General features: G+C 47.2%; 1 protein-coding gene across 2 annotated transcripts in view; it reads right to left on the minus strand.

Moving 5' to 3' along the window:
- The window catches only part of STRN (striatin), a 118,318-nt gene that overhangs the window by 33,020 nt on the left and 71,226 nt on the right, over positions 1-14,072 (minus strand). For both annotated transcript variants that reach the window (XM_044288548.1, XM_044288547.1), the window contains 2 exons: positions 6,773-6,909; positions 5,127-5,302 (listed from right to left, as the gene is read on the minus strand). In XM_044288548.1, coding sequence (XP_044144483.1) covers positions 5,127-5,302; positions 6,773-6,909 — 313 coding nt within the window. The remainder of the gene's footprint in view (positions 1-5,126; positions 5,303-6,772; positions 6,910-14,072) is intronic.

Here is a 14,072-nt window from a genome sequence, read left to right on the forward strand (position 1 = left end):
GGCTAGGCCATCGATATTCTGATCCCAGAAAACCCTTTAAAAGGTGTTCTCTGGTAATAAAAAAAAAAAAAAATATTACTTTATTATAAATATATTCCCAAATATCTTTCATTAATTATAATGGCTCATTTGGTCTCGGGAGCAATCATTAGGAGAAATAAAATAGCTGCCGTCCTATTAGTACATACAAAACCTGCCCTAATCACACAGCAGGACACCGCCACATCCCCACGTCCGCTCTGTACTTCATGTCTCCTCGAACTCCATTGCACATTAAACAGTATTCAGGACCATAATCCCTGACAAGTAGAGCAGAGAGAAGAATGAGGTAGCTCTTTACCTCAGTGCCCTGAAGTAACTTGTCTTCCTGTGTTATTTGGACAGGTTTTATGTACCAATGGACGGTGGCCATTTTATTTCCCCTGATGATTGCTCCCCAGAGAAAACAAGCCATTATATCTAATGAAAGGTATTGGGGACTTTATAATAAAAGTAATACATTTCAGTATTTTCATGTTCTTAATTCTTGGAGAACCCCTTCAAGTGTTTCATGGTAAACCCACAATTTAGTTTTTGCTGTATTGGTAGCAGTCAGTGAGGCGATATGTCACCAATGTACAATGGGTGGGGCACAGCTGCACCAGTACAAACAAAAGCACCCACTACTTCATCTGGTCAACAATAGTTTCATGCTATTGCATAGGTTAAAGGGATTCTTTCACCGAATATGACCATTGTTTAACCTACAAAAACCTCTCTGTCCAAACTAGACAGCAAAACATTCCACCTGTACAACATCCAATCTACTAACAAAAAGCAAGCGGAGATAATATACCAAAATATCAATTTATTATCAAATATAAAAAAAATGGGGAAAAGACAGGATGGTAGACAGTATACAGAGAAGCAAAGGGCAGTATACACAACTGTGTTTACATATGTATCCACGCAACAATAAGCATAGATGGCCGACAGGTAGAGGTGAATGATACAAGGACAACCAAATCTGCATAACAAGTAGTAGTAGTGACCCTCAATTAGGGCTATATACTGTATGACAGAGCCAAATAATAGCTGGATGTCCATGAATAGCACCTCACGTCCAAGAAAAGTAGACAACCAGGACAAAACCGTATAGTAAAGGATATCTCGAGTCAAGTCTATCACTAGATACCAAGGTATAGGGATGACCCAACAAAAAAAATATATCCTGGGCCTAATATGGATGTAATAAAAAACCATGTATGGATATAAAGCAGTACTATACATGGGACGTACCTAAAGACATAATGAACACAGGAGGATACTAGCCCTGAGCGCAAGACCTCAATGGCTTCGTCAGGAGCCGCTGACCAAGCCGCTGAGGTGAAACGCGGGTTGAGGTCCTGCGCTCAGGGCTAGTATCCTCCTGTGTTCATTATGTCTTCAGGTACGTCCCATGTATAGTACTGCTTTATATCCGTCTGAAATCCTGTGCCTCCGCCGGCTGGATCAGGTTGCGCAGGCTGGCACATGCGCATTGAAAGTCCCTGTTCCTCTGCCAATAATGGGCAATGCAGTGCGCACGTACCGGGAATGTGTGGACCGGCTAGGACGCGGGATTTCAGATAGAGAGAAGTAGGTAATCAGATTAAACAAGGGCGGGCCAGAGGGGTGAAAGAGGAGGGGTTTGGTAAGCAAAGCGCCCAGGGGCCTGGGCACCAGCCGCATGAACGCCGCCCCTGGGCACCTTCAGAACCTAGTTACCATATGGTATAAAAAAAAGTGTTTTTTTGGAGCAAATCGGCCATGGACTGCAATATGAAAGGTACCATAGTAATCTGGGGAAAGTAATGGAGAACCTGATCTGAGTGGTCTGTAATGGTCATATTCGGTGAAAGATTCCCTTTAATGAACTTAAAGGGGTTGAGCCAAGTTTGCAAATTATCCCCCCTGTGTAGAGTTCATAAATCCCACTTGAGCCTAAAGTTACATGCATATTTTTTTTTAAACTGGATTTTTTTTTTTTTTTTTTTTTTTTAACTACAGGGATTATTGTGGTTGAAAAGTGCATGCCCAAAACCTATATATTTCCTGAAAGCAGACAACTTGCTGATTGCAGTTGCTTGGACGAACTGCTGACAACCAAGTCCGCCTTCAATTAACATTGTGACTAGGGGCGAGCGAATTTAATATTTTGAAATTAGTTTTCGGTTGGTGCGGTGGTATTTACTGAATTGCGTTATAGATCCCGTCACCACAGTCCTCTCCTGCATAATGGAAACGGGATGGATCCCTTATGCAGGCCATAGACTTCTATTATGACGGAATGAATAATGGAATGCCTCTAAAGGCATTCCGTCATGGAATTGCATTATGGTCCATGGTAACGGAATCCATAACGCAATTCAGTAAATACCACAGGATGAACCGAAAATGAATTTCAAAATATGAAATTCGCTCATCCCTAATTGTGAAAAACAGGATTTAAAAAAAAGAAAATGCATCAAAACAAACATCTTCGCCTAAAATGCACATCTACGCAGAAGTTTACACATAAAAACAACGCACATGTAATATGTGAAGCTGTGCGAATCTCCCATATACCACAAGCATATACATCAGCAAGAGCTTGCGCTCTTAACACTGAAACAGAGGCAACATAATATATGGTTATGTTTTAAAAATGTATATTGTGCGCGTCAAACTACTGCTAGGTTGCCACACTCTACATTTTCTGAGAGTGCCATACTCTGCCGTGTACAAAACTTCCATAGAGATGAATGAAGCAGCAACCTGCCGCTCTGTTCATTTAGGGCAGCACGTGGGCTCATGTGAACAGTGCTGGCCAATCCAAGGCCAGGGCTGGACAACTAGGAAATGTCTTGGGCTACTGATGCACAGCATCGGGTATCGAACTATTGATACCCAATCGATACTCAGACCCGGATCAATTCTATACCGGGAGATGCTATTTTCCGATAGTATCAGTTAGAGAACATGGCTGAGAGAAGCACGTGCCATGTTCTCCTCAGCTGGTACAGTGGAGAAGGAAGGAGTCCCTCCCTTCCCACTGTGACACAGCTTCAGCTGCCACCAATGGAGAGATAACACTGAGGAGGAGGGGAGGGGCTGTGGCCACTGCGCCACCAATGAATATAATTAAACCATTAATACAAATGTAGACTGCGGGTGCCGGCCTTAATGACAGGGCGCAGCGATCAGCCAAACCGCGTCAATTAACCCTTCAGGTGCGGCACCCCACCAGTGAAATCACGGGGCTCCGATCGGTTACCATGGCAGCCAGGACACTATTGAAGCCTTCCGTGGCTGCCATGGTGAGCTCCCTGCTGCTGTGATCACAAAGCACAGGGCAGCAGGGAGAGTGTAAAGTCCTAATCAACCAAATAGATGTCTATTAGGGTGAATAGGACAAGGGTTCTAATCCCTAAGGTGGCCAATAGCTATTAAATAAAGTTTTTGTTTTTTTTAAGTTTAAAAACAAAACATGCAAAAGTTTAAATTACCCGCTTTCCCAATTTTACATATAAAATATATACAGTAAATAAAAATTAAACATATTACATATCACCATGTCCTAAAAAGTACAAACTATTAAAATATTTAAAAATATCTTATGCGGTTGACGCTGTAACAGAAAAGAAAACCTTGCGATTCGACATTTTTTTGTCACCTTGTCCCCACCAAAAAAATAAATAAAATAGGATAGGACTGTTCTAATATGGCCCAGACGTTTCATAAAAAGCGGAATGCACGCTGCTTTTATTTTTTCCGCCTGGTATGAATAAAATTTTGTTATCGTGACAACCCTTCATTAGACAGTCTGAGAAGCAGTGCGGCCATCTTGGATGGCGGAAGAGGAGCCAGAGAATCAGTAAATCTGCAACAAAAAAGATGAACTGGAGGGCACCATGCAAGTGTTCTGGTCGTTCCCCAGTGAATGTGAACCGGAAAAGTACAAACTCGTAACTATCCTTGACTGGCAGCTACGGGAAGTTGCAGTATCCAATTCGCTCAGATTTAGAAGTCCCATCCATACTTTCAACACTGTAATCGATGGCTGAAACGTACAGCTTTTATACATTTAACAAGATCTGAACAGCCCCAGCCATGGCTGCCACTGGTTTACAATTAGGAAACTGAATTAACTTTGAGGCTTTTGCTTAAAATCAGCATAATCAATGCCTGGCAGCATTTTACATGACTCGATAGTTGTAATACCCATTAACATCCATTAAGACTATTTTAGTCAATTATATTGACTTTCTAATCAAGCCTCAGTGACAACGTACAGCCAAGGAGAGACAAGGCCTTTATCTCTAATAAACTCTGAGGGCTCCCAGAGTAATGACAGATAAGCCAACACTATAAAAGCAGGCTGGACCAGATTCCGAGCAATGCACATTCAGTTACTGCCACGTTTGCCTCATACAGATTAGTGGGGTTCTCTGTTCCTTTATAATCAAATGACAAGAGCAAAATAAAGTATGCTCGATGCCAACCTATGAAAGCACATTCGTTTGCGTTTTCCAACTTGACAATGTATTAGTGGAGATTCCCCATAACATATGGACACAAAGAACACAAGTTCACATATAACTGCTGGGAGGAAGAGGAGGAGAGTGATGTCAGGGTCCAAACACCCGTGAATTTGGCTCTTGCGATTATTTAATCAGTTAAAAAAAAAAAAAAAAAGCCTTAATAAGCCAATGCTTTATTCTTTTCTGCCACCTGCTTTTTTTGGGGCAGTTTCTCTAGCGTATTTTTTTTTTGCACACTCTTGTCTTACCACTAGCGTTTTATTGGCTATAGGGAAGGTCATGTGAAAACACCTTAAAAAAAAAAAAAAAACACCAAGAGCGACAAAAAAAGCCTTATGAAAAACGTTTGTAACAAAAAAAAAAAAAAAAAAGGGCTTGAGTGTCGTTTCTTAATATCCGCATACCTTCAGATAACATTTGGAGCTGTCGTTTTTACTGCAAAAGACGTGATAAAAAATGGCGGGGCAAAAAAAATAATAAAATGCCACCAAAACCTGTTTGAAAGCAGCCTTACAGAGAACTTCATGCTTTCTGTCTCCACTCAATAAGGTTATCTATACATTTTAGATACAACTATAGCCATACTTTTTGGCGGGAGCAGTCTTTTGCAGGTTCCACATTTTTAACGTATGATCTTCTGATGCGGTTACAAGGACTGGCTCTGTTGGGTGGAACACAAGTCCCCGAATTCCATCGAAGTGACTTCTAAGAGTAAATTTAGGATTCCATGTTTTTCTAAGTGCATCCTTGTTGTTTGCAATCTGCGAAGGAAGCAGGAACAAGTTAAACTTCCACACAAAAAGACACGCAAATATGAAGCTGCGCATGTCAACTCACAGACGGGATAGTAGAAAGTGAATTATTGTCCGTCATGTAGCTTTCACACTGCCCTGCCTATGCAATCCCAGACCGCCCCATGGACAATAGGGTCAGTTTCTGGCATGTTTTTCTAATCTCACACAATCCCTGGTTATGTAGAATACAAAAGAAGGATTGATTGGAATTGAAGTTTCATCTTAAAGGGGTTATGCAGCAAGTAATATTGATGACCCATCATCAGGATGATCGGTGGAGGTCTGATTCCCGGCACCCCAGCTGTTTGAAAAGGATGTGGCGCTCGTGTGAGCTGCGTTCTCTTCATCATTACACTGGTGTGGTGTAATTACAAGAATGCGCTGTATTCAAGTGAGAGGACCAAGCACCTGTATTTACAATGCGCTGTGGTGACTTCCTAGACGATGCACACGAGCACCGCCTACTCTTCAAACAGCTGATCGGCAGGGGTGCCGGAAGTCAGACCCCTGCCGATCTGATATTGATGACCTCTCTTATTACTGGGTGCACAACTCCTTTAAAGGGAGTCTGTCAGCACATTTACCCCTTTTTAACAGTTCCCATAGCGCTGTAGCCGCAACACAGATTATTAAAACGGTACCTTTATATGCTTTTGTGGACTTGTAAAACTGCCAAAAACGTACTTTGATGCATATGTAAATGAAGGCTCGCAAGTGCCCAGGGGCGGCGTCCACAGCGTTGGTGCCCAGGCAGCTCTACCTCTTATCCCCTCCCAGCCTCTTCCTCTGCCCGCCCATCTGTTTTCTCTCCCTCTCAGCGAGATCCCGCGCCTATGCGCTGACTTCCTTGGTTGGGGCATGCGCACTGCGATTCCCATTGCTGGCACGGCAAAGCAGTAGCTTATGCGCATGCGCCGGCTAACAGCGCGAAAACTGCAGAAAGGAGGCGGTTAGCCGGCGCATGGGCATAAGCTACTGCGATGCTGTGCCAGCAATGGACATCGCAGTGCGCATGCCCCGGCCAAGGAAGTCATCGCGCAGGCGCGGGATCTCGCTGAGAGGGAGAGAAAACAGATGTGTGGGCAGAGGAAGAGGCTGGGCGGGGATAAGAGCCAAAGAGGAATAGCTGCCTGAGCACCAACGCGGTGGACGCCGCCCCAGAGCACTTGCGAGCCCTCATTTACATATGCATCAAAGTTCGTTTTTGGCAGTTTTGCAAGTCCAAAAAAGCATATAAAAGGTACCATTTTAATCATCTGTGTTGCGGCTACAGCGCTATGGGAACTGTAAAAAAGGGGTAAATGTGCTGATAGACTCCCTTTAAGTAGTATCTAGTCATACAGTGTACTTTACTCAATATATATGTACATGGGAAAAGACCAGGAAGGGAGAAGGAATTCCTGAGGGCTGCATGAACTTGAGAACATTAGAACTTACATCATACGTCAAAGAGTCTGCCTCATTGGCCACTGTGAGTCCTGCCAGTTCTCCCAGTCCTAGTTCATTCTCTAATGCCTCATCTGCTCCCATGATGAAAGATTTTCCAGATGATGGTGGAAACGTTAAGGCTTCAACTGCAGAAAACAAAATTCACATAAAATATACAAATTCTGATATTTACGGAGAGGAAATCAGCAAGAACTACATTTTGAATAGAGAATAGGGTACATGTCTTTTGGTAGTTGAAATGCTTACACTTGTTACCTTTCATTTCATGCAGTTATATACAGCTTAATACGCTGGTTTCTAATAAAGAGAAGATGGCCCCTTCCACTACACCGACTATGCATTCATTATTCATGCCATTTACAGTATACTGTACATTTGGTTCTTACGCACTGGTAAAGCTCTGGGTGTATACCTTAAACATATCCATAGGCCTCTTTCAACCTATTGGAGGCCAAAAGAGTGTCCTTTTTTTTTTCTTCTTTTGGGAGAATATGAATGAATATATATATATATATATATATATATATATATATATATATATATATATATATATATATATATATATATATATATATATATACATATATATATACACACACACACACACACACACAGTACAAACCAAAAGTTTAGGCACCTTCTCATTCAAAGAGTTTTCTTTATTTTCACGACTATGAAAATTGTAGATTCACACTGAAGGCATCAAAACTATGAATTAACACATTTGGAATTATATACATAACAAAAAAGTGTGAAACAACTGAAAATATGTCATATTCTAGGTTCTTCAAAGTAGCCACTTTTTGCTTTGATTACTGCTTTGCACACTCTTGGCATTCTCTTGATGAGCTTCAAGAGGTAGTCACCTGAAATGGTCTTCCAACAGTCTTGAAGGAGTTCCCAGAGATGCTTAGCACTTGTTGGCCCTTTTGCCTTCACTCTGCGGTCCAGCTCACCCCAAACCATCTCGATTGGGTTCAGGTCTGGTGACTGTGGAGGCCAGGTCATCTGGCGCAGCACCCCATCACTCTCCTTCATGGTCAAATAGCCCTTACACAGTCTGGAGGTGTATTTGGGGTCATTGTCCTGTTGAAAAATAAATGATGGTCCAACTAAACGCAAACCGGATGGAATAGCATGCCGCTGCAAGATGCTGTGGTAGCCATGCTTGTTCAGTATGCCTTCAATTTTGAATAAATCCCCAACAGTGTCACCAGCAAAGCACCCCCACACCATCACACCTCCATGCTTCACGGTGGGAACCAGGCATGTAGAGTCCATCCGTTCACCTTTTCTGCGTCGCACAAAGACACGGTGGTTGGAACCAAAGATCTCAAATTTGGACTCATCAGACCAAAGCACAGATTTCCACTGGTCTAATGTCCATTCCTTGTGTTCTTTAGCCCAAACAAGTCTCTTCTGCTTGTTGCGTGTCCTTAGCAGTGGTTTCCTAGCAGATATTCTACCATGAAGGCCTGATTCACACAGTCTCCTCTTAACAGTTGCTCTAGAGATGTGTCTGCTGCTAGAACTTTGTGTGGCATTGACCTGGTCTCTAATCTGAGCTGCTGTTAACCTGCGATTTCTGAGGCTGGTGACTCGGATGAACTTATCCTCCGCAGCAGAGGTGACTCTTGGTCTTCCTTTCCTGGGGCGGTCCGCATGTGAGCCAGTTTCTTTGTAGCGCTTGATTTTTTTTTGTGACTGCACTTGAGGAAACTTTCAAAGTTTTCCCTATTTTTCGGAGTGACTGACCTTCATTTCTTAGGGACATTTTTCCCTATAGGCCCAACACAACTGCTCTACCACCTCCCTATCAGCCTTAGATGGGTTATACCATTAGACCTATTTTTTGATTTATTTTTGTATTTATTTATTTTCTAATTTCTGTATAGATAAGGGTGTATTGACTTTTATTTAAATACAATTAAAGGTTATATTTTAGAATGGTGGTAATTCTGTGATTCTCTGGTATATAACCTCATTCTACTACTGATTCCCCTGAACAGGATTATGTTCAAACTGTGAATGCTTCTTTTTTTGCTTAAAACTATATCGAATATATAACCATCACAATATCCAGGTGATGGCCGGCTTCCTAAGCACGCAGACCAATGAAGACAGATGGCTAACAGAAGCCAGTGAGATTTTTTCAGACAAAGAACTAACCTTATCTAACATAACCACCCCCTCACTCAAGACTATTTTTAAAGACCTATACGAGATCCACAAGGATTACATTAAAGCGTGGTGGGAGATTCAATCCCTTGACAACTATATAAAAAACTCAATTGTCCCTAATGGCCTCAGAATATATATACGCCCTGCGCCACGGATCAGTACCCCTGAATTATTGGTAAAATGGGAAACTGAGGCCACAACAAGCTCCATCAGATTTATGCGACTATTGTTAGAACAAGAAAAGATTAATATCGAACAGCTAGAAAAGAAAAAAGTCACATTAACCGAGACAGCACTAAAATTCAAGGACCATACTGACTTTTCAAAAAAAGAACTTGAATTACAAAATAATATAGAAAAAACGAGATTTTTGTATAACTTACCAGTAAAATCTCTTTCTCGCTCTTTCCTTGGGGGACACAGAAGACCTTGGGTATAGCTCATCTCCCTAGGAGGCGTGACACTAAGTAAGAACTGTTAAGCCCCTCCTCCACAGCTATACCCTCAGCCTGGAGAGAGAGACTGCCAGTTGCGTGTCCAAGTAGTGAGAAAAGGCAAAGTCCAAAAGTGGAACCAACAAGCCAACTACCCAACGGGTAAAACAAACTCGGAAACAAAGAATGGGTGGGTGCTGTGTCCCCCAAGGAAAGAGCGAGAAAGAGATTTTACTGGTAAGTTATACAAAAATCTCGTTTTCTCGCCCAATTTCCTTGGGGGACACAGAAGACCTTGGGACGTTCAATAGCAGTCCAAGAGGGGAGGGACCACAGCACCAGGGCAAAGCACCCGAAGGCATCAAGAAACCGCCGCCTGCAGACCAGGCGGCCCAAGGCAGCAGACGCCGAAGCCCCAGTGCGCACCCTGTAGAACCCAGTAAGGTGTGCAAGGAAGACCAGCGACCGCCTTGCACAAAAGCATGGCCGAAGCCTTATGCCTCCGGCCCAGGAGGCACCGACCGCTCCGGCTGAAATGAACGGTGACACCAAAAGCAGAACCCTGCCCTTGGTGCGGTAACCACAGCAATAGACACAGAGAGCGAAGGAAAGCCACCCTGGAGGCCGTCAACTCTTTGCGCGGACATCCTGGAAACACAAGAGACCGAACGCAGACAAGAGCCGGAGATCTCCAAGTAACAACTGCAAAACCAAACAATCTCCAAGCGGTGAAGCGCCCGTTCCCGGAGACGGGAAGGGGATGACCAAAGCCTCGTAGATAAGAAGGCAGATACCACCCTCAGAAGGAAGGGACGGGGAAACAGCCCCGTCCTGGAAAAGGACAGAGGGCACAGAACACGAAGGGCCACCCATCAGACATGATGGCAACAGAAAACACAACTGTACAGGACAGCAGGAGTAGGGAGAACGTCTACAACGGCACCAAGGGAAAGAGTGGAGCGCCAAGAGCTCAGTGTGTAGTTCCCAGGGCGGTACCAGGGAACGGTACAGAGGAACCAAGAGCCACTCTGTGGAAGAAGGTCATGACAGGCCCAGGAGGGCCAGAAAACGCTGCAAGGGAAAGGACAGCGCCGACACTTGACACTTCAGTAACAGAGTCCCAGTCCTAGGGTCAGGCCGGACTAGAGAAAGACAGAACCAAGGGAGAGAAAGCAGAGTGGGGGAATGCCCCACTTACCACAAAACCTAGTCAAGAACCCTAAGTCCGACAACCGAACCCGGACGAAGCACAGTCGGGAGCGAACACCAGCGCGCTCGCAGGAATCGCCTGGCAAGCGGGAAAAAAACCCAATGTGATCAGGCGCAGACCAGTAACACGGCCCAAGGGTCGGAAGAAAACTCCCGTCGGCCCCCGAACAACATAGTCCCGTATCCAACCGGAGTGGGTGAGCAGAAGGACAGACGGAAGAAACCGGAAGGGTCCGCCCAGCAGCCGACAGATGCCAGGACAAGACAGGCCAAAGTCCAAGTCGACGTAGCCACCACAGGAAGGAGTTCTACAGTCCTGGTGAGGGAAAGTCAAGGACAACCGTGACCGAAGGGTAGTCCTCCCAAGTTACCGAAAAGGTAAGTCCAGCAGGACCATATGCCCAGAATGGAAAGGCAATCTGCACCCAGCGGGAGGACAGAACGCAATAGGCCTGGCAAACAGGCACACAGCTAGTACTGCCAGCGAAAACGAGGGAGACGGTACGAGACCACAAGTAACCCCCGGAACCATCCAAATGAACAACCATGCTCACCCCCGAAGGGGAGGGGGCAATGACGAAAACAGCCTCTGAGGCCTGGCCGGTGCAGAAGCCACCTCGGAGTGACAAACTCAGAGAGGAAGCCAAAACAACCGAGCCAGCGAGGAAAAGCAGTCGAGACAGAGGCCGGCATAACACCCTCCAAACCGAAAGGAGGAATGGCAAACAGGGAAGCCACAGGACAGTTCAAAAGCCGAATACCTGCTACTCTGTGAGACGACCTGCAGATCGCCTCGCAGAAGGCGAAAACCCTGAAGAACCCAAAAGTGGAGGTCCCTCAGACCTGGATAGACGAGCACCCAAGAGAAGTTGGGTGACCCTACCCGAGAGGAGCGGTCTGTTCCTGGTAGCAGATCAGACTGAAGTGCAGAAGGCGCCAAGACAACGCTCTTGACCCGACGGCTTGCGCGGGGAAGCAATGTCACGGGAGGACGAACGGGTACGCATCAAGGTACCCCGAACACCCCCCAGGTGGAAGGGCCAATGAACATGGCTGGTGCAGTCACAACGGGACCACACCAGAGAATGAGTGCCACCCAGCTCGGTGCAGTAGCGAGCCAGCAGAGCCCGTCTACATATATACAAGTTATACAGCGGTGAATACATTGGGCATTCATTTGTTGTGTGTTGGACAACACCTTAGGCTCATACAGGTGGACAGAATGACCTCTTCAGAAAAGAGTGCAAAGCTAGCGACAAGCAGCCTCACCCCAAGAGAAAAAAGTATGTCGCAGGAGGAAGGGAGGCATACGTACTAGCAAACCGCAGGCAGCGAGAAGGCCACCCCACCCACGGGAGGAGAAGGCAAACACGGCCCAAACAACGCACAGAGCGCACAGCCAAGCATCCCACAGTATCCATGGAAGTACAAGTGCAACCCGAAAGGGAGTTATGCACAAGGCTAGTACAGGGGGCATGCTATGGAACGCAAGCAGTCCGCCCAGAAAAGGGGGGAGAAAAGCACCTGGCAAACTCTGCAGACGGCAAGAGTGCAAAGGCCCGCACCAAAGGACCTAGTGAAGGGGGAAGGGCATGCACAGGATTATCCGGGCATTAAATTATTGTGCAATAATCCACCCAACACCGAATTTTGTGAGAGTGCAACGAGTAGTTCGCCAATGAAAGGGGAACGTCCAGTACAGCATATAGAAGGACAGCCGTGAATCTCATGAGCCCGCAAATTACCGCCCACGGAACGAGAAGTGGTCATGCACAAGGCCAGCACCGTTTCTAAAGGGAGTGCAAGCAGCGCACCCATGTTTAGAGGGCCATGCTCCTGGCCAGCAACGTATTCGGTGAGGGTGCAATGAACCGCACACGGCAGCATCGCATCCCAGGAGAGCGCGAGCACCCCGCCACGGACGGGGCCATGCACATGGCCAGCAACGTACTGGCGCAAGAACAAACACCGTCAGTGAAGGTCGCCTGAGGAGAGGAGGCATGCCCATGCCGGCAGCAAAGCCAGCGAGAGTGCGGTACACCGCCCAAGGAAGGGGGGGGGGGCCATGCCTATGACTGGCAGCGGATCCGGTGAGAGTGCAAGCACCCCGCCATGGAAGGGGGTCAAGCACGTGGCCAGCAACCTACCGCGAGAGAACAACCCCAGCCAGGAAGAGTATGTATGCCGCCCGAGAGAAGGAGGCATGCTCAAGGCTGGCAGCGAAACCAATGAGAGTGCAGCCTACCGCTTATGGAAGGGAGTCATGCACAAGGCCGGCAGCGAATCCATTGAGTGTGCAGCGTTCCGCTTATGGAAGGGGGACGTGCACATGGCCGGCAGTGAACCCAATGAGTGCAGTGTTCCGCATATGGAAGGGGGACGTGCACATGTTTTATACCCATGGCCGACAGCGAACCCAGTGAGAGTGCAGCGTACCGCCATAGAAGGGGGATACACACATGGCCGGCAGGAATCCAGTGAGAGTGCCGTGCTCCTTGAGGGGTCATGTACATGGCCAGCACCGTATCTGGTGAGAGTGCAATTCTTCTGCCCCAGAAGGGGGTCATGCACCTGTCCGGCATTAAATCCAGTGAGAGTGATGCACATGGCCAACCTGTAACTGGAGAGGCGACGTTCTGCCTATAGACGGGGCGCCTGCCTTTGGTCAGCGCCGCATCCCGGGAGATGGCAAGGGTCCGCCTAGAAGGGGAACATGTAGCTGGCCAGAACCGCAGCAGAGGAGCGCAACATGCCGCCTACGGAAGGGGGGCATAGCGTGCGGCCAGCACTACTGCATCAGGCTGCAGCGTCCTGCGCAACCATTCCGTTATTTATTAACTTTTTTTTTTTTTTTTTTCTTAAAAACACAGCCACTCTGAGGCAAAAAAGGGGCCACCATACAGGGGCACAATCTCACACAGGCCCACCAGGAAGCCCAGAACATAGAGGGTGTCCTCTAGATGGGAGCCGGCCCCTGGTGGCCGGTACCCAACAGGTTAACAAAACATCCGGCCTAGGGGGCGGCGCTGCGATCCCCTGGGGGCGGGGGACCTCCAGGCGGGAAGAATTCGCGCCGTGAGAAGTTCCCGCCCCCTCCAACTGAGGCTGGAAGTTTGTGGTCTAGTAGGCCGAGAAGCCGGGGCCTAGATTTTCGCGGCGCCCGGCCGACCGGGAGTACCGGCGGTCGGCCGGGACCGGGAGGGAGCCGGCTGACGCATGCACTAACGGCCCGCGGGTGCCCACCCCGCGGGCCGGCAGAGACAAAGGGCCGGATTGCGGCCGTGCAGGCCGAAGCCTGGGTCAAAGGTTTGCGGCACCCGGCCGGGAGCCGGCAGACGCATGCACTAACGGCCGCGGGTGCCCACCCCGCGGGCCGGCCGAGACAAAGGGCCGGATTGCGGCCGAGCAGGCCGAAGCCTGGGTCAAAAGTTTGCGGCTCCTGGCCGACCAAAAGCCTCAACAGT

This window comes from Bufo gargarizans, chromosome 4, assembly GCF_014858855.1.
Source record: "Bufo gargarizans isolate SCDJY-AF-19 chromosome 4, ASM1485885v1, whole genome shotgun sequence".
Lineage (NCBI taxonomy): Eukaryota > Metazoa > Chordata > Amphibia > Anura > Bufonidae > Bufo > Bufo gargarizans.